Source organism: Calonectris borealis, chromosome Z, assembly GCF_964195595.1.
Source record: "Calonectris borealis chromosome Z, bCalBor7.hap1.2, whole genome shotgun sequence".
Lineage (NCBI taxonomy): Eukaryota > Metazoa > Chordata > Aves > Procellariiformes > Procellariidae > Calonectris > Calonectris borealis.
The window spans coordinates 45,951,162-45,978,631 of NC_134352.1; the positions used below are offsets into that span (position 1 = coordinate 45,951,162).

Consider the following 27,470-nt stretch of genomic DNA (forward strand, 5'->3'; position numbering starts at 1 on the left):
ATTTCCACCGCTAGAAAATTACAAGACAGAGTAATTCCTTACATCCTCAGACTCAAAGACATGGCAAATCATTTTGTACTGCCTCTTTCCATCTTGAGAAGGGTGAGATGCTTCCACATTATCCTGGGAGTTAGACCGGGGCATTCGCCTACGAGCCATCAAGACAACTATATTTCCTATATCTGCAATGTAAGAAATGGTCCGCAGGGGATGATCCATCATGGTTTCCTGGGGAATACAAAAACCAACATGAGCAGCTGTTTCAACGAAGTTCTTAATGCACACCTAGTATTATGAAAACAAACAAATGGCAATATAAGACCTTTGTTAAGTGAAGTCTGTAATACCTGTCATGCATGAAGGGAGATGCCAACAGAAAAGAAGAGATTCACTTTCCAAAAGTAAAGCAAAAAGCAAGTTTTACAAATTAAAGATGTATTTTCTGTGGAAAAGCACATAAAGACCTCAGTATCAGAATCTGAATACGCTGGGCATAGAACTATGGTGCAAAGGACTATGAACTTCAAATTATCACAACTAAACATTTTGGGCTACTCTAGGCACAATCAATACTTGACGCATCATGGCTTGTAAGAAATGAGCTGACTGCAATTAGCTTACCCGCAAATTCTGATCATTTCTACAGTCAGACTCACCAGACTAACTGCATGTATGACACGGTCTTGAGCATGGATTTCTTATTAGGAAATCCTGGAGAGAAATACAAGAGCCAGCACTTTTTGAAGAAAAATTTTGGCAGGTAGGTGAAAGTCTATTTCAGAAGCCTACTACCACAATACTGACAAAGGTGTCTTTGTCTATACCTGTGTGTCTGCATTCAGTACTTTTATTCTCTGTGTAGAAATGAAGAGGTCCACTTCAGTCATGGGTTGAGATTCACCTTCTGGCGCCTGCAAATAAATGGATTAGAGTCAAACAAACACATAGGGTAACATACTTACTAATGATGTTAGCTCACGAACAGGGGCGCACTAAGACACAGTCACCAGAACAGCAATGCAAGATAGAGTATTAGACTGCAGAAGCTAAAGATAAACACAAAGATATGGAAACTAGATACATATATGTGAAAGTGAATTGAATATTATTTGAAAAATTGTTAACCCCATAAAAGCTTCCCTGATATTTTTCCTGATTCAGTAAAATTATACCTGACTGCAACACCAACAATGAAAAGATTTCATGAAAATCAAAATGATTCTCCCATTTTCTCCACACTACGAATCCCACTTTAAGGAAGGTTTTTCACACAAGCCATAGAAAGGCCTAACAGCATCTCTTGCCTGAGGAATTTCTATGTGGGCTAACAGTGACTGCCAAGATCAATGGGAAAAACCTGTACCACAGGCAGGTACAGTTTAAGCAATTCGTAATGCAGTTCTGGTAAGAAGACCTTCACAGTCGGACAACATACTATTCAAGCACTAAGCTACTTTAGAAGTCATATTTTGTTAACAGAAAGCAAACGCTTGTATTTTTTTAAAAAATTAGATTTGTTAAAAGATACTTAAAAACTCCATAAACGAAACTTATTACTAAGATGAGTCAATGCCAGCATATTACTGTGTGTATATAAAGACATTTTTTTTTTTTTGCATCCAGCAATTTGACACATCTGTGAATCAAACAAAGCACTCTTATAGAAAGATAAAATAAAATAAAAAAAGACTTAATTTTAATATAATTTTAAAGAGTTAAAACCTTTGCCATGTCAGTCCTGTTTCTTTAGTATGCATTTTGGGTACTGCCTGTAACCATTTGATAAATCCAATCTTTACTCTATTTCTAACATGAAATGGCTAATGATAAGCAACAAAAAATGGCCAATCAGGCAACTGATTTCTGAGAAATGTCAACTTGTATGGTGGCTCAGAAATAAATCTTAAAAAAAACTTGCTGGATGCAGAAAATAAAACCACAAAACAAAAAGAAAGGCAAAAAACCCTCCCAGAAAACAAAACAACAGGCATAACATCAAGCTGATGGAGTTTGTACTGCACCTTCTTCCTGCTTTTGGCTAATTTCTGGGCCATCTGCTTAGCATGGAACAAACAGAGACAGGAGAATAGTTAGAGAAGAACTTTCAGAGACTCCAAGTCAAGCAGGAATCTGCATGCTAGTGCCAGGGCTCACAGACTACTAGCTGTTCTAAATTAGTCTCTGCTCAGATTAATTTCCTTCTTTACTTTTTGGCTTAAAAAAAAAATTAAAAATTTCATGTTTTGCACAATTACTTTAAAAAATGAAAAGGAACCGCACCAAAAGAGTCAGGAAGAACACAAAAAGATTTTTTTTTGTTTGTTTTCATTTAAAACGTTACTTGCAATAAACAAGGGGTGTGTGTGTGGGGGGGTTTTCTTGTTTTCTTTTTTTAAAGAAAAAAAACAGAGTTTCCCCTCATTTACAGCAGTGTAAACCATGACGTTACTTCTTTTGAAGCAACACCAGTGTAAAAGGTGAGAGAAGAATCTTAACCATTATTATTCCAGCTTTTTCAGATGTAAAGAATTTAGATTCAAGTTTTCTAATGCTCTCAAACTTAACTAGTCTTCAAAAAATAACTTCCCTAAAACTACGCTACTTTTTCCTGGAGAAACAAAATGACAGAAGGTAAATTTCACCTCCATTTTCTCCACCTTCTGTGCAAATATACCCATACCAATGTTAGCATTGCATATCTGGACAACAGGTTCTCCTGTGACACCTGCACAAAGATATGTCCATACTACCACATTTTTTCAAGAAGGCAGTGGAGCATGTACTTCAGTTCCACAAACACCTGAAAACAGGTGTCTTGTCACTAAGTAGTTTAATTGATTTACATCCAGAGATATATCAACATTGCAACAAACTGATTCTTCATGTGCTACTACTGTGGCAACAATAACAACACAAATAAGCATCATTCTTACAGTCTTGCAATCATTAATTCAAACCAAGGTGAGCTGAATTTACAGACCTGCTTACTAAAGAAATGCAACACTCACCAGGCTGGCAGATATCCTTTTATTTCCAACAGTAACAGCCTTTTATCTAATTAAATTAACCAGTGTTCTTGTGGTGGGAAGGAGGCTTAACTGTTACAGGCTTCATAGAGATTCATGGCTAACCACTTTTACGAAGAACAGGAGACCAGAATCACAAGACACATCAAATGTTTTATACTGATGCTCACAACTTAAATCTGTCAGGTTTCATCCAAACAAATCTGAAAGCAGCTACTGAAACTTTAGATCATGCTGCTTATTTACAAATGTAAACATTCTCACACCAGCTTTTAGTCACTTTTTTCAAACTAAGAAATATTTGATAGCAAACTATCGCAAAAGCAATTAGAACTGCCTCATGCTGCAGGCTCTTCATTACATTAATTTACATTGGTACTCAGAAATAATATACTCATCTTGAATAACAGCTGCCCGCCATACACTGGGCAAGCAGGAGACACTCATGAGATAGAGCATTTAAATTGCTTTCCAAAATCAAGCTCCCCTTCACACAATTTCCCCCCCTTCCCAAACTTTACAGAGTGATGGACCTCACAAAAGAAGAAAAGCACAGGCCAAGAAGAAGAAAAAGGGGGAAAAAAATCCTTGAGCTAGAGGTATGCAATGCAGAATCAAAGATTAATCGAAATACACTATCATTCAATTTATTGAAAATTCTGCTCTTGCAATGGAAGCATCTGGTCTTAGTGGTATTTTAATTTTTTGAAGAACGACTTTCAAAATATTTCATAAAACTAAGGTAATGATATGGAACAACCAATTTTAATAAGTGATTTAACACTGCACAGAAACGTCATAAAAGAAGTTATGGTCCATGAAAAAAAACAAATTAGGATAATTCTATGGAAGACACTTTATCAGACAAATCCTCTTTATGACCATGTTATTTTGCTAATTTAGATCAAAAGATGCTTTTTGCATTCTTATAAAAACCAGAAACTACCTAATCTAAACAAAATACTTTTTTTTTTAAATACACAAGTCCAGGCTTTTCATTTAAGGTAAACGAAATGTAACTATGTATCTAGTAGCAACTTCCAAAATAATAAATTGTTAAAAACCAGCAAGCTTCCACTTTTGCTACAGGGATGTCTTAAATACACTCAACGCATTTAACCTCTACAAAAAAATGTACTGCAACTCAGTGAACACTCAGATAACACCGAGTAAACAAAATGTGCAGAATATTAAACTACTTCCACATATGGGTTCTATCTTAAATTACATTCAGTAATTAAATCAGTTGTTACCTAAAAATTTTCAAAACTGCCACACAGCTCAAATCTGCTGATGAAAAATAAAAACAAAAGTTGTTAGTTCACATCTGAAACGTAACAGCACAGATCAGCTGTGAATTGTAACCATGAACACCAACTTTTTTACTATTATGGATCTATCTACTATATTTAGTATTATGGATCCACTCCAAGTAAAATTTGAAAAGATATTTCTTTCTATGCTATTTGAAGAAATGAGACGACAGTCTCCAAATGGTGAAATACCTTTTCTATTACTAAAACTACCTCCTAGTGGAAATATGAAATAACTACGTTTGACGAATGCCTTCAAAGCAGTGTATCTGTTTTCAACTTAGTTGACTTCACAGAGATGAATGCCCAAGCAAGAAACCCCCCAACTCTTGTACTTTTAACTGAAGAGATATTTGCTTAAAGAAGCAGCATAGAGAATTGTTTTCAAAATCTGTTCATATTTTAAATGAATGAGTATGTGGTCTGAAGGCTCTGCTAAAAGGGAGCATTATAGGTATTATTAAATTCAAAAGGAACATACTCATATGGAAGGCATATGTACAACAGTGGGCCTTAAACAAAGCTCTTCCCCCCTCTTTTAATGCTCTTAACTTCAACTGCCAATTTTTAAAAGTTCATTCTTTAATTCATAACCTCTGTTTTCTTTAACTATAGAGAAATGTTTCACATGCGACACCTAACACACTCTGTAAACAAACATGAGTAGGGCACAAGTATCATAGTCATTGTGCGAGCAATATTTTTACACATTTGGGCTAAAGGCTATCTTATGCAGTCATGAATCTGGCAGCAGGAACTCCCATCTGTAATGAGTTTCTCACTAAAAAAGTTTAGCTTTAATGGCAATCAGCAACAAAACCAGCCAAAACCAACCCTAATAAACCAACGACCCAATGTAAATATATCAGGAAGGTATATCTACATTGCCTGAGCTTCACCTAGCAGCAGAAAAGTAGTAACTGTCAAAGAAGTGTACAATGGTGTTGTGTGCCATGCAGTAAGCCAACAATTTTGTGAATATTTTCAAAATACACTTAGAGTTTCAGAAAATTACATGGACAAACTAGGGTTTTATCAGGTCAACAATGCAACTACTTGGGCCTCCACCCTGAGACAAATTTACTACAACAAAGAATATGCATGCCTGCTGATTTATACAGATGTATAAATTATGGGTTTTATGAGTGAAATGAGCTAAACAGATTTCTTCTGTTTTGAGGCATAGCAGTGCTGAGGCATAACAGAATCCTCAGAAAGAACTTTATTTTGTTAATGAATTTCTGAGAAATACATTTAGTATCAGAGCAAGATTCTACACTCTTATATCTCATAGACCTGCTTTGAATCAATTCTGTTCCCGTGTTCTCTAACACATCCCTTCAATCTTTGTCTATTGTGTACTCCCATGCAAGCTTTACCTCCTAGGTGCAAACTTCCCAGGCTCAAGTTCAACTCCTGATACCAGTTTCCTATGACAGCTGATGCTAATCTTTCCTTTCAACCTCCAGTGATACATCCCTCCTAGATCCAGCCTCAATGAAGCCCTTATTTCTCTCCCTTCTCTATCTTACCTTCAGTTTCCTGTGCATTCAAATCAGGTAACTTTTCTACCATGCGGCCAAGAGTCGGGAAAGAACACATGGGGACTACTAAACAGACAGGCACAGCCTTACTTGCACCCAGAGCAGGGAAGAAGCAGACTCTGTAAGGAAAAGTCGCCACTGTAGCTTTGGGAAGAACCCACCAAGACCTGCCAGGGTTGAGAAAGCTGAATGAAAAATCTTTTTAAAAAATGTCACTAAACCAGTCTCCAATGAACACAGATAAATCATTCTTTTTCAAAAGGCTCAGCAGTTGCTTAAGTTTGTGGAAACTTCTACAGAGATGGCAGAAGATGACTTATCTGTAACAGGAAGGCTACATTCCTGCCTCCTCTAAAATGCTAGTGTGTTAGTGATTTTCAGACACAAGGTTACACAAACTTAGGTATTTGAATGTCAGCAAAATTACAATTTCTGGAAGTGTCTCAATGCTTCTAGTTGGAGTTTCCCTGTGAAAGTTTCATATATAGACCAAACTGAACACCTGGCACGGAAAACATTAGAAGGAATAATAACAGTAGGAAGCATCAGCCGACCTTAATAGACAGTGCTATCGGCCTTGCTGATAACATGCTGTCTCTCTTCCTCTCTCTTTTATACAATTGCACACAGAGTCTGAGCTGGAATCCAAAATAAACTACACAAAAGAAGAACACACAAATATTAAACTAAGGAAAACTTCCAGATAAGATTGTGTTGGTTAGCTGAATTAGCAGAAAATGAAGCTGTGTGTCTACCACCCAGTCATGTATGGGTAGCGGGAATACTGCAGCATCCTCTACAACCCTGCAATACTTCATCCACACACCTTACTTTCAGTTGACAATGTCATCATTGTAACTTATAATACAGCAGCATGCCCATTGCTTGTCGCGGCCCGTACAGAAATCGGTGGGCATTTCTTTTTTCCAAACAAACAAAGCAAACATACTAGATTCCAGGATAAATTATTTTTTCCATACATCGCTGTACCATCACAGGCTTTTCTTTTTCTTCTTAAATCAGCTCATAGCTGAAACTAGTAGCCACAGCAGAGTCAAAAATAACTGCAGATGTTACCACGGTACCAGTTCCATCAAGTGCCAAGCCAGAAGCAGCTGCTACTAGTTATACTCTAAACCTGTTTTCCCTCAACACCCAGGTAATATATAACTTAGACCACCACTCACTTCAGATTCTGGCTTAGAGTACACAGCACAAGTATTACTATAGGGAACTAAAATGATCTGGTAACGTTTCCGTATCTGTCTTGTTCCAAAAGCATTAAACGTGATTTATTTTGCAGAAAGAAAGATGAGGCACTTAACCTTTCTGAAACCACAGATAACCCCACTTGAAAAAGCTACTGCATACGTAAGAAGTTCATATCCACAACCTTAAAGCACCCATACGAGACGCAGCAGGAATTATTCCTCACCTTGATCCTGCTGACAGCTTCCTGAGCTTGCATCATTCTCACATTCTTTGAGGGAGTTTTATCAGAAAGGAGTTGAGTCGAGCCAAGGTAATTGGCAGCAAAAATGATTCCATCGATTAAGTCTTCAGGATCGCAAGGTCCAGGAACTGTAACACAGGAAAGCAATCACTGAAGAAAATCATGCTGAACCATGGCAAAGCAGCAGCACTCTGACAACTTGAGCCTGCGCCTGATGGCTGCAAATCCTCTAAAATACTTCAGTTTAGCATGATGATATGGCAACCAGTACTTTCAAAGGTACAAAACACTAAGCAAATGCTCTCAACATCTCTCCAGCAAAAGCTGTAATCATTAATCCAGCCTGTCTCTCACAACAGCTCATTCTTTTGTGAGCAGGGATCGCCCTGGAGCAAAATAATCTCTGTGAGTTTTTACTGTTATAAAGGGGCAAACACAGTTACTCAGCTCGCCCCTCACCACCAAAACCAGCCTTGCAATTCTAAGACCAACAGTCACAAACAGAAAAAGGAAGGGTGCAATTTAATAACAGCCATCAGCCGCTTGCTCACTTGTGTGTGGCTGCAGTTAGTACAACAGGCAGCAGAACCTCCCCAGGAATGCTTTACAGGTACAACAGGTCTCCCCTTACCAAGAGGACTGATTGCTCAATTAAGCAAAGTACTTTTATGCCATAGACCTTTAAAAATCATTCTTAGACTCATCGAGGATATTGAGTTAAAGTACAGAGTTAAATAAAAACGTTGTTAAATAGAGAGAGCACGGGCTCTCCTGACGGCAAAACAACTCTCTTAGTCCCACAGATTCTTAACGATCTGACTCTCATCAACTTCTGTGGAAAGTTAGAGGGTGGTGAAGTGTTTAGTGCCTAACAATGCAAATCCTTACAAAGCAGCATTTATGATCTGTAAGTGTTTTGATGTTTTAGATCATATTTTAAAATTGTATACGTAAAAATGTTCTATTTTAACACCTTACTACATGTTAAAATTGTCATGATCCAAAAGGGAGGCTGGTTAACCTAAGCAGCTTCTTGTTTTCTTACAAGAAAGGAAAAACAATTGATATTCAATTTGAAAATGAAAATAATCTTAAAGCATGCTAATGGTAAAAGTGTCCACATTTTATCACCAAAAAAACCCCCTGTTTTTAAGAACAAAGCAAAAACCCTACAATATCAGAATGGAATTTTTATTAGTTCAAGGGGTATCTTGAGATATAAGGTGATGAGGCTTAAAGTTTAATATGTCTCAGAATGCCAATTTTGTTGTAATTATAACAGAAGAGTTTAACAACCACTCAGAATGAGCATAGGTAACTTTGGCCCAAAAAAAGGCAAATCATTATTGAGATTAAAATAACAGAAGAAAGAGCTGGAGATAAGTATCACACTGAAACTACACTCACAGACAGAAGATGTATACATCTTATGAGCAAGCTTGTCTCCTTTATGGTTTCTTTAAATACGAAAATTTATGACTAGTAATTTTAAGATGCTCATCTCCAATGTGCAGAATTTGTTTAGATACTATGTATCTGGAAAACTCTCAAAATGAACAAGTCACTTAAAGTACATGACCCAAAGAAATGGAATTTTTTCCTTAGGGAAATTCACGCATCTGTAAGTACTACGTATTTGCACACTCTTCCAGTCCTGAAATCATACAGCATTTTAAACATTGCTATTTGTTACTCTGCATGTCAAGGCCTTTTCACTAGTTCCACCACTTTACTATAAAGGGTACAAAACCCTTTATAGTACAATTTCTAATCAAAACACAAAAAACATAAATATAGACTGACAAAGGTGTAGATAAGATTCCCAGAAGGAACCATATTAAATCCAAAAAAGGTATGTGCTCTATGTTTGTCAGAGATGAACACACAGACAGCAATGCTTTTTATAAGACTCCCTTCATTTATTCCCTCTGACAATGAAATTATTATCTGATCAAAAGTGTAGCATAGATTCTAATAAGTTTTTCTTGACTGCTAGTGCATAAAAATGGAAAATTTGTTTTTCTACGGAATTTTGCACTGGATCAACATCTAAGAAAATTTTACTTTATAATTTTTTTTCTTAAGGAGGGGAGGGTTATTTAAAATAGCCCCTGACAGACAGGGCTACCACTAGGAGATGAATTTCAGTTCTAAGAGAGATCCTTCATTGCTACAAAATTCCAAAGCTTAGCTAGTTTCAAAACAATACATGAAATTTACATTAGTTGACATTCTGGCCACAGACTCCAAAATATGCAGCTCATACACTGAAGACTAAACCAATGATCAATTTGTAGTCTAAAGAGAACGATTGCATAATTGTTTAAACACAGAACACTGTAAAGCAATCCAAAGAGTTCCAAGACAGTTCAAATGATGTATCACATCAACTGTATTTCTGGCATTTCATCAAGCATATGGAACAACTGCTGTCAGGAGAAAAAAAAACAAATGAAACTTTGAATTTTCTGCTTCTGTCATGCTCTCATAACAAAATAACGGGGTTTTACAGCATGCAGTCTTCCTAAATACACAGGATGCAGACTCATACAAAAGGTAACAGCAGCTCATGTAGCAGTAACCTGCTTTTTCACATTGTTCTGAATAAATTCAGCACTAGTACAAGCACAACCTTAACTCTAAGACAGGAAGCACTATTTAATTAGAGGACAAGCAGCTGTAAAGCAGTACAGATTTCCTGTGGCAGGCCTGCCAATTAATCCAATTAATTCAGTTCTGCTAATTAATCCAACTGAGATTGGATTGAGCCTGCCAGTTGAAATCAGTGCTGGAAAAAGCACTACACTCTTCTTGCCTAACCTATTTTCCTTGTCCACACACATTCACATGTGTTGTGTAAATACTATAAAAAAATTAGTAGTGTTTTAAGTGATACTGATAAAAAACCAGCAGAAACTATGAATGAAACACTAAAAAAATAAAAGCTCCATGCTTCTGAACTTCTGAAAGAGCCCAGTAGAATTTAGCTTAGGTTCCAGATTAGGCACAGTTTAATCTAAATCAGTATACCCAACCCTAGCAGCTTTTCTATTCAGCAAATAAAAATAAAATTTTATACATTATAAATATTGGAGGTTTTTTGATATGAAAAAACATTTAGAAATCGTAGAACTATCTTACCTTCAACATAGGTTGGAAACGAAGCCAAGCTTTTTCTGGACTGTAATTAAGACAAAAAGGATTTCAAACAGAACAGAGCATGCAAAAATATGCATTAAAAATTTCTCCATGCCAAAATAATAAAAAAGTAAATCAGTCATAGTTATTAGCAAAGGATGATCACCATTTATTAAGATTTATTATTATATTTAGTATTTTCAAACTCTAAGCACCTACTAGAGTTAAATTCAACATATTCCATTTGTGTCGTTACCTATCAGGCAACATGCTAGGCCTAGTTTTTGGTCGCTTGTTGGTGTTCAATAGTATATTAACTGTCTACCAATAGGTGCTCTACTTTTACTAATCAAGAAGTATGCAGGAAAATACATCGTATCTCAAAGACACTGGATCTTCCAACTACAAATAAATACATGCAGGAATATATAAAATTACGCTATACTGTTGTTATTCATGACTGAAACCATCAGCCCAGTCAGTTATTCATTAACAAAATGCTGTTATTCATTAACCAGATTCTGTTACTCATTAGGACTGTTCTTAGATGTATCCCTCACATTAATACAGCCTACAAAAAGCTTCCTAAATTTTAACAGGTTAGGTAGCAACCTGTATTCTGTGGAGTAACTGAATTCACTAACACTTCACCACCAACTATGTTTACACTGTATCAAGCACAAAAACACATCTCGTAGCTTCGATTTTGTAAAAGGTGAACAAACAAAAAAAATCCTGACTTGTGTTGTAAATACACAGTCTAAAGTTAAGACCTTACTTCCAGCTGCAATTTTACATGAAAGAATCTGTGGCTAACACTTGAAACACCTGAAAGCTACAACCTTCAGTGAGTAAGACTCACCATTCTGTTATAATCAGTAACATAAAACACATAGGAAAATTTATCCAAGAAAATTCTGTGTGCCAATATATAGATGGTAATAGGTATTTCTGCTGCTATCATATGTGTTGCAGGTAAGAATTTTGGATAGTCCAGGGATTACAAAACTTTAATGAATCTACAACCGATTGTATTAGCAGTAACTCCTCCAATGACTGCTTAATATACTTCTGTTAAAAAAAAATCTATGTATGACCAGAATAATGCATAGTATCTTAGATAATATCGAGTATATTTCCATATAATATCCATTGAAATATATGCCGAATTATGTTCCTTTATGACGGACAACTTACTAGGTTCTGTGTATTAGTGGAAAAACCAGGTAAACTAGGAAGGTCACAGTTACGTGACAGGTCGAGTGACTAACCCCAGGGAGTGTTTTCCACTGTAACAAATAGAAAATGGATGTAACAAGTAATATTTTTCAACAAATGATGCTTGTCTTGCTATAAAATAAAATGACTCATAAAATCAAAACAAAAGGTGCACGACACAGACAGCAGAGCCTGCGCAGCCTTTAAGTACTTGCTGTTCCTTATGAAAATGACTAAGCTGTACTGCAAAGACAAGAAAGCTCTCCATTAGAGACTGTACTAGCATAAATAAAGATGTCAATAAACAACGATCTCCCACTGTCAAAGCATTTAAGCTGCTGTGAGGACACCGACATGCCTTTTCAGATCTGTGGCTCTTTCATCTCTTCATCTACTGGACCACCTACCCATACAGACTTCAACAATTGTTTGTAATTGCTGCTGGTGTAGTGCTAAGAGGGAGATTCAACCACTGGGCTCTGACAGGCCTAGAGGACAAATCCCCTACACACCAGAGACAGCTTATGCGTATAAACGCCCTTTTTATTTGTTTTAAACAGAGTGAACAAAGTCTGTAATTACAGATTTGGCAACTATTCAGCAATTTGACTAGCTGATACAACTTCTTTTCAGGATTGCGTGGTGTAAACTGTCATCATATATGCTTTATTGCAAAACACACAAAATTAAGTTTTTTGTTCATTACCCAGGTTGAAAGACATTCTACTAAGACCACAGGAATAGTAAAGTAACAGGTAAAGTTACCAACAGGAAGAAACCTACACCTTTTAATTTTACATATCCATGAATAATGAAATATCAAGGTCATTAATGTTTCATTACTTGTGTTAATCTCGTTGCCACCTAGTATTATAAAATTTGTATTTTAAAAAAAGGTTTTACTAAGACCTAGAAGTCATTCCCAAAAATGATAAGGCTGCTTTATCACTGTTGTTCTTGCACTGGAAGTACTAAAGCAGGCATTATTGCTCATCTGAGGGAAACAAACAGCCTGATACATCCTACTGTGAAACCTGGTTTACCACCTCTGACGTTACATGTGAGCACATGCCGAAAACTGAAATGAGTAGCATCTTGTTTGTTTTCTTCCTTTGGGTAAGTTTATTGATATCTGAAAACTGCTAGAAGTTAGAATATATATGAAGTGACAAAATCTGTTCTGAAGAATGCTAAAGGCTTTAACAAGCTAACAACATAGTAGATGAAAATTTAATAGCACAATCTACCGTTGAAGGCTTTAGTACATGAGAAATTACGAGCTTCTTAAGTCTTTGGAAACCTTTCATTATTTTCTAAATGCAAATACAGACTGGCAAAATACATACATGTTACAAGGTTTTTTTATCTCTTATTAATAACAAAAGAAATAATGGATTACTAATTAGTGTTTCAATTTTAATCAGTATTTCCAGTTATAGTAGATCAGTTTTTTCCATTATGGAAGATAAGTCATGCATTGCTATCAGTAACAATATGGTATCTTGTTAGACTACAGATTCTAGATTTTTTTGAAGTTTAAAAAACAAACAGCAAATAAATGAAATATTTGTAGATTTTTCTGTTTACAGAGCCAGCAGTTCTATACTAATCCAAATACTCTTTATGCCAAATGATTTTCTTTTCACACTGCGAGAAGTTCTACTCACACTTCTCGTTTTGTGTTGGTGGAACTACTGCTGTGTAAAAAGCTGCCAAGTGAGGGGGGAAAAAAAAAGAAAAGAAAAAAAAACCCTACTTAAGTATTTAGCTTTATGTAGAGGAGCCTGGAGTCAGGAACTGTACTCTGACTGTGAATCACTGGCAGGTCAGTTTCTAAAAAGACGAAATATTAAGCAGCATAAATTACTACCTAATTAATTTTACTTAAGCAAGCTTTTTCATCTTCCTGAGAAACATTCTTTTCTTTGCAGAAAGACATTCTGCATGGAAAAAAGAAAAGGCCTTCTTCCTTTTGCCTCTAATACAGAGGTGATGTTGGCTGTTTGGTAAATCAATACCTCCCAGCCTATTAAATAAATTTAGTGGCAGCTGAACACAAAGTTAGAAATGCCATGATCAACAGTCTTAAGTATGTTAGAAATTCAGTCAGACAGCCGGGCAGGCATAAGGGAAAAGAGTTACAAATCAGCTTTTCAAGTCTGTTGCAATTTCGGAAGAAGAGAAGGGATTGCACAGGTACAAGGGGGCAAGGAAAATAAAAAAGTATAAGCAGCATGAATGCGACTGTGGCTTTTAAAAAGATTTCACTCTACCTCTTTATTAGTGGAGGCCTCTGCTGTACTGCAGACATCCTGGTGATGTTGCCTACTTGACGATTCAGCACCCCGAGGTGAAGAGGAATCTGGAGATGGAGACTAGACATGGCAAGAAAATTAAATAATAATCTGAGTGACCAATGTAGAAACTGTTCTTTCATATTTTCCTCTAACTTGGCAGTGGAAATAAGGGATGAGATGGGGAAAGAAAAAACAAGACAAACACTTTAAAAATGTTGCAACTCTTGCTTTTTACCATAATGATCACATATCAGTATCTCAGTGGACTTATTCTGAACAGCTAGTCTTTTTAAAAACACCTGTGTTTATTTGTCAGTAATGTATGAAATGAAGCAGGCTAATGACAGTGAGCTTATTGAAGGCTGCAGGCAATGCAGACCGATGCCCTAAGCTCTGACATTCTAGGAAAGAAAAGATAAAGTCACTAAAAAGTAAGCTGTGACGGGAGACAGGTGAATTGACCCTGACCAGACCACAGGGATTCAGCTAAAGATTACTTAATTGTCAAACTGGGGGGGAGTGAAGAAAAGACTGCAATTTCCCCATAAGCACACATACTTTCAGGTATAATTAACCTGAAGTGCTAAACTAACCTAATCTGAGCAGAGGTAGGCTGCAGTGGTTATCCATAAATGTTATTCCATCATCTTTGAAAACAACTTTTATAAACTGTACAGAGTAATACTAATGCATTACGAATACATTCGAGGACTACTCAATACCAGTGTAATCAAGGACTATGACTCCTCATCCTAGATACAGTGCAAACTTGGAAAACCTTTCACAGTTCAAGCTATGATCTTAGTATCATATGTGCTCTCTAGATCAGATCTCCTCATTTTTCTCCCTTCACCGTAAACAATGCAGTGGAGAAACTGTCTTTCCAATCATGTCCTAGTCATTCATGATCATCAAGAATGTCACAGCAGAAAAACAAAGGGAACAGCATAGAAAAGCAGCATCATGGAATATCTAGATCTATGTGATCCGTCAGCAAGTATCTTGGTAAAGGAAAAGAACACTTTGGGAAAGGATATTCTAATCATAGGCAATTCCTAATGAATGCTGGCGACACTAAAAAGCTATAGCAAGGTATTTAAAGTCCAGAGCAGAGGGGACTGGTATGGGGGTATGACACAATAACACAGAGTGTGGAATTAATGAAGGTGACCAAAATGAAAGAGAGTAAAAGCTTCAACCCAGCCAGCATTTTTAAAGGCAGATCTTAAGGAGATACCTGCAAAATGTGTCATTGTGCATGCCAAAATGTGAATCCTCCGGGAGGTTTAGCATTTAGCTATGCAAGCTGGGTGTTCAGCCCAGCAGCCCTGGCATTCTACACTCTCCTTTGAAACAGGGGGTTTGGCCCTAGCTTTGCCAGCTTAACAGTTCATCACTGATGTCAAATACTACTCTTCTGGTTTCATAAACAATTACATGACACGGCTTTTCTCTAAGCCCATGAGCCATACCAGAAAAGGGCTACACTTCCAGTGCTCTGAGATGGCAGCAGCTTCAATCTAGGAATGCCCTCCTACTATGCCTCCACTCCAGCTAAAACATCGAGTTCTGTGAAACAGTGTGCAAAAAAAAAAAACCCAAAAAATCTAAGTTTTGCAAGCTTAGCTTCACAGATATGGAACAAAACAAGAAAATAAAATTCCCTTCTCCTCCTCTTTCTCTTTAACCTCATTCCTTTAGAAGGTCTACCTTGGCTAATTACCCTCATTCATTTAAAAGGTCTACCTTGACCTATTACTAAATACTAGAATTATAGTTAACTAATAAAGGCTTCCAAAGAGTTAAGAAGCAATTCCTTTTACAGATATCTCCTGGGTAAAAGAGCAGTCCTTGCATCTCCCTATATTTTGAGATACAACTGCAAAAAGGGCAAAAAGGAGATGCAGCTGTGAAACGGTCCCTAGAATGCTGGTGTGTCCTTGTGTCGTCAGACTGAAGGATTGCTCATTGCACCGCCAGCATTCATGCAGGGGCTGTGGGAGAGATACAGCCTCCCCTGACTTGCTGTGTAACTACCACAGCACAGTGGCACTGTGACTCAACTGCACAAATAGCACCTCGTATTTACTTAAGGAAGCACCCTCAGAGTGCTCACATTCCCAAATAGTATTTCTGTATTAGGATTAAATATAAAAGGTGCACAATACTATCAACCTAATAATGGCGTGGGGATATTGTAGCATTGAGTTTTAAATAGTAAACAAAGAAACAAAGTAAAGCATATCATACTTTAGCACCAAATGTTTCAAAAAAAAAAAGTTTGTTAAAATGCCTGAAAGTTCTGATACTCACACACTAAAGTGATTACAATAAATTATTTCATTTAAACCTGTTGGCTGCTCACATTAAGAAATTTTGCACCATTTAAAATGTATTAACAGTTACTCTAGTAGCACAACAAATACCTTTACTCAGCTGTTTTCATCTACTAAGTATCAGAATTAAGCAACCATCAAACTGATCACACAGTTTTCCATGTGCTCTGTTTGAATGTCTGCTCAAATTTTTCTGGGAAAAAAAGCCCAAAACCAAAACTACCAAACCCAAATATCAAACATCCTATAAAGTTTGCTACATGACATGACATGAGAGCTGTCCCCAAAAACATTTGTACAAAAAAGTTCAGTCTTTGAAGAATAAACTCGGTTTTCTTCTGCATCAAAATGCATTTTTAGAAGTACCATATACAATGCATAAGGAAAGAATGCAGTCACAGCAATAACAAGAAATATTTTGATACATCATAGTGGGTAGACAGCTTGCATAGCTGCTCAAAACACTACAACTTAAGTCCAAAATAAATGCTTAGTGACTGCTTCATTGTCTGTCAACAAAACAAATTTTAGGAGCCTAACAAAAATGCTGTCAGAACAAACATAGTCAGTTCATGTGAAGCATGCTGTTATTACATAGAGAGGTCCATCAATGGAATTACAAAGTATTTTCTTAAGTACAGCAACAAAAAGGTACTAGTTACCCCATTTCTCCTCTTGAAAATCTACTTACATTTTTCTTACGATACTCAACCTGGTACATCCAAAAATTCTCCATCTTAATTTTGGCTTTGTTTGACTCTAACTAACATGAAACCCATTCCAACTGAGAAACCTTCCGTGCTATGGTGCAGAGGGATTTAGTTACAGAACTTGTAACAGGAAAGGATTGTGTTGCATCTAAGCTATCTAGGTCAACCCAGCCAGCTACTGAATAGCTCAGCAAGACAAACATAACTGAGACTGAAACATCGTCAGATACAACCACCTGCTCTTTCTTTATAAAAGCAGTGTTGTTTTACATGCAGCAGCATGTTTTTAAGCAGCAGCTTATCTGAAAAGAATATAACCTAGTGGGTCACATTGTCACAGACAAGGCTGGGACAGAGGGGTTGAAATCAACAAATACTTCAGCAATGCAAGATTCACGTAAACAAAAGGCCATTACCTATATAGCCTTTCGTCCTAGCTTTGCCAGCTTAACAGTTCATCACTAATGGCAAACAGTCAAACACAGTCCACCTACAGGCTTCTGGGCAGAGGAATGGCAAATATAGTCTTCTTGTACATTAGTTCAGAGGAGACAAGCAAGGCTTTTAAATTTATTTGATTTCAGTGATAAAAAGTCTTCTGAGAGGTACTCATACACATTAGGCAAAAGTCAAAGCACTATGAAATATTCAGGTCCAACGCTCAGGTCAGATGCTTAATTTCACAAGCACCGCCCAGTACAGCACAACTATGACAGTAAATCTCTTAGGTTTCAGTACAGCTATTTTGTGGCAGAATATCTACTGTGATTTAAACAGTTCAAATTCTACTCACTAAAATGTAGACTGAGACCATCAACATATGTTCATAGCTTTTAGATGGCACAAAGTACCCATAAAGAATGGAGCTGAAAGCTAAATTTCCTTACAATATAACTAATCATCATTATTGGTTGTTTTTGTTTAAATTTGCTTTAACTATAGTGTTAAAAATTGAGGGTTTGAAAAAATAAAACCAGCTTAGAACTATTGTAGACATACATGCATACTGTGGCACAATCTATGCAAGTTACTTTATAACTGTGACATAAAGATGAAACTTAAGTTTGTACTGTAGTTGTGGTATAATTGTAATTGTGGTGTAACTGCCTCGGCACATACCCAGTGCACTTACCCATCAGTTTGCTGGGTGGTCCAGCACCGACACCCTACCAGTTTGTGCACAGATGATACGACAAGTTGACTTGAGACAAAGTAACTGACTGAAATGCTCACTTCAGAATAAAGCATTTGACTAATTACTATGGACCTCTCCATACAGGAAGTTCAGGCAGCCTCAGAGATTCCCCCAGCAGGCTCCTCCTGTGCACGTGGCAAGTGAGAGGCACAATTCACTGCTAACTACCATCCTGGGTAAGGGACTCTGGCTGACCCAACAGCTCCCACGCACCATTTCTGCTGCAAAAACGACCAAACAGTACATGGATAAGATATGTGTTGGCAGCCAACTGAAACTATTCCTGCAGATGCAGATAAGGTCATGTATGACAGTCTTATGTACACAATTAACATAGGAGGTGTTTTGTACGCAGCTTAAGGTGAACTATAGCAATGGATCACACGTGCTAGCGTGGTCATGTAGGATCACAGACCAGCTGTATGTAAGGCCTGAGAACAAATGCAGTTTGGGGAGACTTAGTATGGCGAATCTCGCCTGATCCAGCTGACAATGCCCTGCAAGGACGGAGCCTCCTGCCACTTAGCACCATCTGGACAATGATTGACAATCCCACTTGAGAGATCTGACTGTCCCCACATGTTACACTATGCAAAAGCTCTGAATAAACTAGCTTTTTTAAAACAAACACACTGTCCATGAGTGTCTGCACATTACTGAGTGGTAATTCTTCAGTAAAATCCATTGAAGATACAAAACCAGAGATTTAGACCTAACTGTGTACCTCTGTCAAAGTCTTTGAAAAAAGACTCCCACCTGTTACTGTTATATTACTAAGACTCAAATACAAAATAAAAACATACCTAAGAATACATAGAAGTTTAGATCTGACACAGAGAAGTCCAAGTGAGCAAACAATAAATGGAACTGAGCCTGTTAGGGCAAGATGGCCCTTTATTTTGTCCATTTCAAAGAGTCTCTTGGCCACATGAGTCAGTAGCAGTACCCACGTAGTACCACAGTCACACTTCGTGAGCTGGTAACTTCTCTTTGAATAAAATCTTAGGCTGTTCGGACTCTGACTGCCCGTCAGATCACACACACACGCTGTGCGGGTAGGGTCTGTCCAGCAGCACGCACGCTGGATGGCAGGCTACCAGTGCAGCAGGGCTCCTGGAAGCTGGTTCAGTGTTGGCTGTTTCTCTCTCGCAAGTATGGACCTCCTTAGCTGTACTTTCACTTGAACTTGTAGTTCAAATGCAGCTCCATGTATCAGTCTGAAAAAATTAGTGTGGATGCCTCCTGTGTTTTCAAAAGACTTTAACTGTAACAAGTGCTGTTCTAGTTTTCAACAGCACAGAAAAATCACCTGAAATTGCTTTCATCTTTCAATAATTAAAAAATATAATAAACAAAAAAATATTCAAGGGATTATGTATCCAGTGCTCTCTGTAATTTAAAAGCACTCATCTGGAGAGTGTTTGTCTGCAAGCAGCTAATTGATAAATTTAAGCTTTCTTCTGTGTGACTGATGAGTCAGCATAAGCTTTCTGCCCTGGATATTAAAATGATTTTTGTCTGTTTTTTTATTAAATGATTTTTAGTTTGGGGCTTTTTGGGCTTTTTTTTTCTGTATAATTTCAAGACTGTCGTTTTGCATAGATGACGGAAAGATGACGGAAAGGTGACCTGTATTGTGTGCGCTCAATCAACAGTTTTAAAAGGTCTGCTCAGAAAAAGAAAACAATATCCTGTCAATATAAACTCATCTTTATTTCATTTCTTTTCTTTCTCTTTTCCCCCTCTTAGTTCATCTATTACTGAAACCTGCTTAATTATTTAAAACAGACTTCTCTATTGCCTTGTTAATAATACATTACTCCTGCTGTGGAAAAAGTGAAGCAAATTCATCTCCATGAAAACACTTCACTTCTGGAGTTATCAGAATTGAGAAAATCCTGCAACTGAGAACTCAAAGGTTGAAATAAAATATACGTAAGCAAAAGGAACAGAGAAACAAAACAATGCAGTTCTGTTCTACCTGAAAGGCTTGTCTCCAGTTCTGAATTTCTACTTCACAAATCCAAACCACCCATGTACGTGATTTTACTTTATATTAGGATTTATTCTAACATTGCACTACCTCAAGTGTCTGCAGAGGAATAGAGACTGTGAACACCAATGAAAGGGCTTTGCAAAACCAAAGTCTTGGCACGCAGCAACAAACCATGCTCTGCAGGTCAACAAAACTTGGCTTTCAGATCTATAACCCCATGGATAACTGAATGGACCTCAGAAAAAGGTCATGGTATTTAGTTCTGAAATAGAGAATTTCTCCATCCAAACCACCATTTTCTCCTGATTATGGCAGAAATGAGGCAGGCAGCCTGCCTCTCTTCTCTGGACATGAGAGGAGAGAAATGCTCTTTAAATCCCAGCCAAAAAAATCTACTTGAGCTTTTGTGCCTTTCGGTGCTTTTCTCAGCAGGTCTCTCTACTTCCACAACTAAGCAAGCCACTATTCTCAAAGCTCTATGACATTTTAAAGACGATTTTTCAGACCTTCCGTACAGTTTATACACCAGAATATTTAATTGTGTTCTGAGATCTCTACTACACAAAACTATTCCCTTTTCCACTTGAACATGTGTTCATCCGTAGGTCCAGATTGATGCACTGCAGATGTCTTCTATTTAGACCTTTAAACATGATATTTCTGTGCTTGGCTAGGCACATTCACAGCAGGTTTCTGGTGGAGAATCTGACAGAGAAGAATGACAGGCAAGAGCTACCTAAATGGAAGATGGGCCCCTCCCTTCTAGTGAGAGAACTGTGCATCTAGAAGAACACCTTTTCCTAAAGGGTATCCCCCTCCATCACTCTCAGACACGTGAATACCATAAGCTCCATGCTGGTCTCCAGCTATGAACATTATTCAGTACGATGTGAATACATTCTCTCCCATTTCACGCTCAGAAAACACAACCTAACTGCAGTTCCACAGTCTTTTCTATCATGAGTCAGTTTCCTGTTGTCACATTTCTTGCAGTTGTGCAGCTCTAACTGCTATTATATTTGGAAAAGATATCCTCACGAGGCCATATGCAAGTGATGGTCTGCTTTGGTTTAAAAAGTTTGATAAACAGATTTTGGAAATATATGTCAATTGTTCCTATGTCATATGTGTGGCAAACTTTAAAAAAATCTTACCGCATTTATTCAAAGAACACTGAGAGAATTTTTCAGCTTTTATCAAATACAGAAGTACAACACCTTCCCCACAAACTAGATGTCCAGACGATCTCTCATTCAAGTGTAAGCATGCATCACTAAACCAGGGTGCACAAGGCACACGCCAGCAAATATTCTCCATTGTTAAACATTAAGCAGGTACTTCAGTGCACTATTTACTTATTCACAGAAATCTGCTACCTGCCTCCTACATCACAGGACTACCAGAGTTTATTACAGTAGAATTGTCCATGGGCAATTTTGCTTTTTTATATATTTACCAAACATTTCTTTTGAGGAGAAATACATAGGAATGACTGAAATTCCAGGTAGATTAAACTGTGAATAAACCTGGAAACAGGGCACCTTAAAAACAAGCAGATACAGTGATCTTTAGCTTTCTTACAATCACAGTCATTGCATGTCTTTCCTAACAGTCCCAAACTGTACCCAAGCTGCAGGCTAGCTGACCACTTCTGTATTGTTAGCTGCTCAAAATAGTCTCTGGACACTTCCAACTGGTATTCTACCAAACATTGTGTTGTGAATGTATCATCCAAATGCTCAGCACTGAGGAATAACAGTCACTTTCTTGTGAAAAAAGGCAAAAGAGGTTGTCGTATTTAATGAGTCTCAACTGCAAATCATTCTTCTGACTCCCTGGCTTCGTTGCTCTCTCGTGGAGAGCTCCTAGCTAAATAAAAAGTGACTGCTATTTGGATCTAAAGAGGTCTTACCAGTTTCAATATCATGATTAACAACACAGAATGATTACAAATATTTTCAAGTAAGTTCTATCTCTAAAAGCAAAATGGTTTTCTTAAAAAACAATGTGGGGACAATTTTCAAAGTAGACCTGCAAAATAACTGAAGGTAATAAAAGCACCCAATTTGCACCACTTATCTGCACTCCTTGGTATTGCTGGGGGAAGAAAGGGGTGTCTGCCTGAAGGTAAAACACTCTCTTTATGTAATTCCTTCTTATTCCAAGGCCAATGTTACAAATCAGACTGAATTAACGTCTCTGGCATATACTGGTTACAGTGAAAAGCTCCTGTCTGAGATCCTGTTTCTTTCTTAAGGGAGATAGAAGAAAAATCTACATTTAGATGAATGGGCTTCAACTATATTTTTGTTACAATTGACCACTCATGGTCATTGGTCAACACAACCTAATTTTGCCCAATTTACTGCTAAGCAATTCTAGGAATGCTTTGTTAAAGAAAGTCCTTTCCCATTTGTGGAATACTAGCCTTCATCGTTTTGAGGGCAGATAAAAAATTCAGAAGGCTGTCATAGATCTACACGGCATGTGATCTTTTTTCACCATCTGAATTCCCTTTGCAAAGGCTGAGGTGTTTTGGATAGTTCTGATGCATTCCTAGAACGTTACAATAATTCAGTTTAAAACACCAAACAACACACAAAAAGTTCTGTTTTCGGTGTTCTTCCAAAAAACCAAAGGTCACAAAAAACATTCCACTGCAATAAAGAGGATGGAACAGATGTTTGCAGTGCAGTTATCCTTGAAGTAATAACATGGGTCCATATGATAGACTATTTTTGGCTAGCAAATTTAGCCTACCAGCTCTTTTCGTATCAGGCATAAATTTAATGCAGTTAACAGTTGTTTATGAGTTTATTTTATTAGAAATGCAGAAAACCCATAAAACTTCAAATAAAGATTATCATACAGGCAGCTGGAACCACAAACTGGGAACGGATTCTGATCCAAGTCAAGCCTCATGCAAAAAATACAGAATTTCAGAAATGCTGATGCTGTAAAACTGAACGATGGCCTTTGATATTCAAGTTGCTGGACAGTGAATACACTTTACAGTGATAATGTAATATACTAAGGTTCATAACACGTTTCTAGAGCCTGCAAGTCGAGAAAAGCCTGCAACTTTTCAGGAATATGAATCTGATCTATGATACCATCATAAAGAATATTAATAGATTTCTGATGGAACTGTTAGGATTGTTATGTGACAGAAAATGAAACTTAGAAACCTAAAATTAACAGAAACACACAAGGATAGCTAACAGACGACAAAGTGTTCAGTAGCTATTCTAAAATATCCCATGGCAGTAAAAAATGTAAAAGCATTTGTTTCAGAAAAAGCAAGTAAAGAGCTTCGTGTGACAAATTCTTGTATAGTGTAACTGGGGTCAGCAGTTCTTCATGAAGAAAAATTTGGCCTACTAATAATGCACATGCTTACCTCTTACATGCTCTCTAGAGTACAAATTTAAAATAGACAAAGCACTACATATTTTACTGAAGGATGAGTCACAGAACAAGAAGAAAATGCTCCCTCCTTCACTGCCATGTATGTCACAATTAAAGGAACAAGACATACATAACCCGAGAGCTGAAAGCTTTGTATACTCACATCTCCATCTAGTGGCCTCTGGTCGTCACAGTCCCTGGTTGGACTGATGTCCTGCCTCATCACCCAGATAGGCTCCTTAGGTTCATCAGGGGTATAAGGAGAACGGATTGTCCTTGTCTTCACTTCCTCAATAGCCTCTTTAATATCCTTGATGGCCAGTGAAATTGCATCTCTCTTTTCCTTGCTGTACCTCTGTACAGATTCTCCCGAGCTGGATGTAACTCGAGAGCCAGCTGGGAGCTGGCCATTACTTTCATGCTCACCACCGGCAAGAGCATGACCATGCTCCATACTCTGCTCCGCCTCTGGCATGTCTTCAGCTGCCTTGTCTAAGCTCTGGGAGCTCATGCTCTGCTTCACCTCTGCTACAATCTGATCAATGTCCTCCTCTTGTTCATAACTATCCATTCTTGGGTAGGGCGCAAACTCTGCCTCCTTCTCAGGGCTGTCAGACTCTCCGTCAGACCGTTCATCATAATGGTGAAGGCGGGCACCAAGTGCTTCCTTGCGGTAATTGTCGGCTTCCTCTCTTTCCCGCTCATACTGTTGGATCCCCTCCCTAACATCGAGGTCTGGTGTATCTCCTATCTCCTCATACACATGCTCCTGCAGTCCGTAGTCGGCGTAAGGCTCAGCATACTGTTCATCCTCTCCTCGGTGGAAGAGGCGATGTGTGTAGACATAACCCGAGTAGGCTGCATTCATGGCTTCCTCGTGTTCGATGGAATGGAAATGTAAATGATTGGGCAATGTTCGATTATGAATGGCCTCGCCATGCTCAGCCTCGGCATTCTCTGTGTACTCCTCAGACTCAGGCCTGTACTGCACTGCATATGCGCTCTCATCCTCATTTTCCTGAACTCTCTCTGTGTCGTAACTGTCCTCCACTGTGGCTATCACGTCCCCTTCTGCAGTATCCGTGTGGTTGTGGAAACCACTCTCAGTGCTGGCTGACCGAGCTAACATCCCTTCCTCCTCCTGCCCAGACAGGCCCCCTTGGCTGCTGTTTGTATGCCTTAGGTAGCGAGTTGCATACCGCTGTTCCTCTTCCACCTCTGAGTGCTCCAGGTCAGCCTCCACTGACTCGTTCACTGCTCCATTTGCTGGCTCTTCACTTACCTCCCTCTCAGGCGGTCCAACCAAATGGTTCATGGCAAGTTCTGGTGGGTAGGTCACTTATTCTATTGACATTTTGTCTATCGCAGCTGGAAAGAAATAAAAAAAACCTCTGACGTTACTCTTAAAAAAAAGTGGAGTCAATAAACAGAAGCAACAAAAGGCACCCTTCCTTCCCCAGCGGACAAACGTTTGACTTCATCAGCTCTGAAATCAGGCGACAGCCAGCACAACAGTATGACCTCCCAGGCAAATGATCTCCAACAGCAGCAACCAACAACGATCCCCTTGGGGACTGCACTTCTCACTTCTATGTACAAATTCTTTGTAGAAGAATAATTTCCAAGCAACTCCTTGGAGATGCTTCTTTGGACTGCTGTGGCATTTCAATGACGTTGGCAGGCGCATGTTAGCAAAGCCAACTTTTGCCAGGGGTTCAACCATGGTAGCGATATGACAGAAATATTCCACCTTTGCTCCACTGCTCTCCCTACAGCTCACTAACTCAGTGCAGAGGAAGGATGCTGTAATGTATAAATGACAGATTTAGTCCCATCACAGGAGTCTGCAATTGCTCAGATACATGACAGCTATGCATGGTATCTTCAGCTGAGCTAGTCACCCTGTACACTTTTAAACAATCATTAGAAATAAAAATGCACTTTCAGGGTGTCTGAAGCACCTGTTCCTTCCCCCTGGAAAAGCACATGACAGCCAGATACAACATAGTTACCTTCGTGGAAGGTATCTATAATCACTTAAGATGGCTTCTGTACCAAACATCTTTCCTAAAACACGGAGAAGACATTACTAATATTCATAACCATGACCACATTGAGACTAGTGAGGCATCTCAGCCCTGCTGACTTAGTGTAAAAATCTCAAAAGATGATATAATTACTAGAGAGGTCTGCCAATAATGGTAAATATGCAGGCCATAGAAACAGGAAAACTCCGTAAGAATACAGATTAGCTTCTATAAGTTTCACAGAGCATACAGGCCTATCTAGCTCAGGAGGTTTCATTTTTATGTAACAGCTTCAGCTATTTTGAACCTTGCCCCACATTTTTAAAATGTAGTGTCATAAAAAGGACATTTTATGTCCTGTTGGGTCCCTAAGTCAAAACACATATCCATAAGTAAAATACAGCTCTAGCCTGTGACTTACTGATAAGTACTAAAAGAAAAGGTACCTGTTAGAAGACTTCTAACTTGCAGGATCTATAACAGCATGTGTCAATTACCAATTAAAAAAGTGAACGTGAATGTAAAATAGAACTTGAACCAAATCTACTGAATTAAGGCAAGGAGGCTCAGGTGACACTTTGCTGACTAAATGAGCTCTGTGCAAAAGAGATGGGAACAACTTCCTGTGACAAGAAAGCAGCAGTAGCTTCACTTGCCCTCTATTAGAAAAGCTGACAGGCAGGCAAGGCTAGGTGGGAGTTACTTGCGCTATACCTCCATGGGAAATCTAGTGGGTGCAGCTTCCAGCTCATCAAACACACCTTGTCTTTGTCATACCTAATGTTTTAGCCTTTAAAACTTAGTAATCCTTAAAAAAAAAAGAAAATAAAATACATCTTGGCCTGTGTTCCAGCCAGATCTTTTCATTTTCAGGAACAGCTCATACATAACTTTTGCAAACCTAGCACGCTGTGCTTAACCTCTAAGACTTCCCTTTCCTACCCTCATCACAAGGGAGGAAAATGTATAGTATATCATACAGTATATCAAAAACGCAGTTGTAAAATAATAGCTAATAAATCACATTAACTGAACAGATACAGATGTTCTACACAAACTAATCCTTTTGTACCTATGAAAAAACTCAGTTTGTTTTTTCCAGCTAAAGAAGGTATGTTAGTAAGAAGCCTTCAGTGACAAGGTAAGGTCTTTTCCAGCTAAGACTTCTGAGAAATCAGGAAAGAATGGGCAGAATACAGGTGTGTATGCAGGTGTGTGCCAGAACTAACAAACCAAACACTCCCCTCTCCGCAGCATATGACATATTATTTAAGTAAACAAGAACAACAATATTGGAGAGCTTTCCATTTTAGGGCCACAAAAAGAAGGGTGAAGATGCCATAGAGATGGCATAAGAGCCCTTTGAAAAGTCCATCCCAAGCAGGATCTCCTGCTTCCACTGAAGTCAGTTACAAAATTTCCATTGCTTTGCTCATAGACAGAATTAGGCTAAAATAGAGGACTGTTTAAAAATTCTACCTTAAATCTGTTGCATTCAAAGTAGCCTCTGAGTCACAGCTGTCATTGGTCACCCACAGAAAAAGGGTAGTACTAGTTGAAAGAAATGAAGTTACACATAAACACAGGATGATGACCAACTTTCTGAAATCTTTATCACATGTATCCTGCCACTTCTTTAACTGAATTATGTTAAGTTAGAAAAGAAGGCAAAACTCAGCTGCATGAAGATCTATACCTCAAGTCAAATAAGGTATCAAATGCCACAGTATTTATGACAACGAAAGTTCTGATAATATCTGAAAATATGTGATACTGTTTTAGAAGTCTTAATATAGGCTTGCAACATAA

The 27,470-nt window shown here is 38.1% G+C and overlaps 1 protein-coding gene across 2 annotated transcripts in view; it reads right to left on the reverse strand.

Annotated features, from left to right (window-relative positions):
• APBA1 (amyloid beta precursor protein binding family A member 1) overlaps nt 1-25,021 on the reverse strand; it is a 36,823-nt gene extending 11,802 nt beyond the window's left edge. The window contains exons 1-7 of one of the 2 annotated variants that reach the window (XM_075136578.1): nt 23,798-25,021; nt 13,966-14,067; nt 10,478-10,517; nt 7,319-7,464; nt 2,022-2,054; nt 825-911; nt 43-228 (exon numbers count right to left, since the gene is read on the reverse strand). In XM_075136578.1, coding sequence (XP_074992679.1) covers nt 43-228; nt 825-911; nt 2,022-2,054; nt 7,319-7,464; nt 10,478-10,517; nt 13,966-14,067; nt 23,798-24,949 — 1,746 coding nt within the window. In that variant the 5' untranslated portion in view covers nt 24,950-25,021. The remainder of the gene's footprint in view (nt 1-42; nt 229-824; nt 912-2,021; nt 2,055-7,318; nt 7,465-10,477; nt 10,518-13,965; nt 14,068-23,797) is intronic. The other variant, XM_075136579.1, reaches the window with a different exon arrangement.
• Between the last annotated feature and the right edge of the window lie 2,449 nt (nt 25,022-27,470).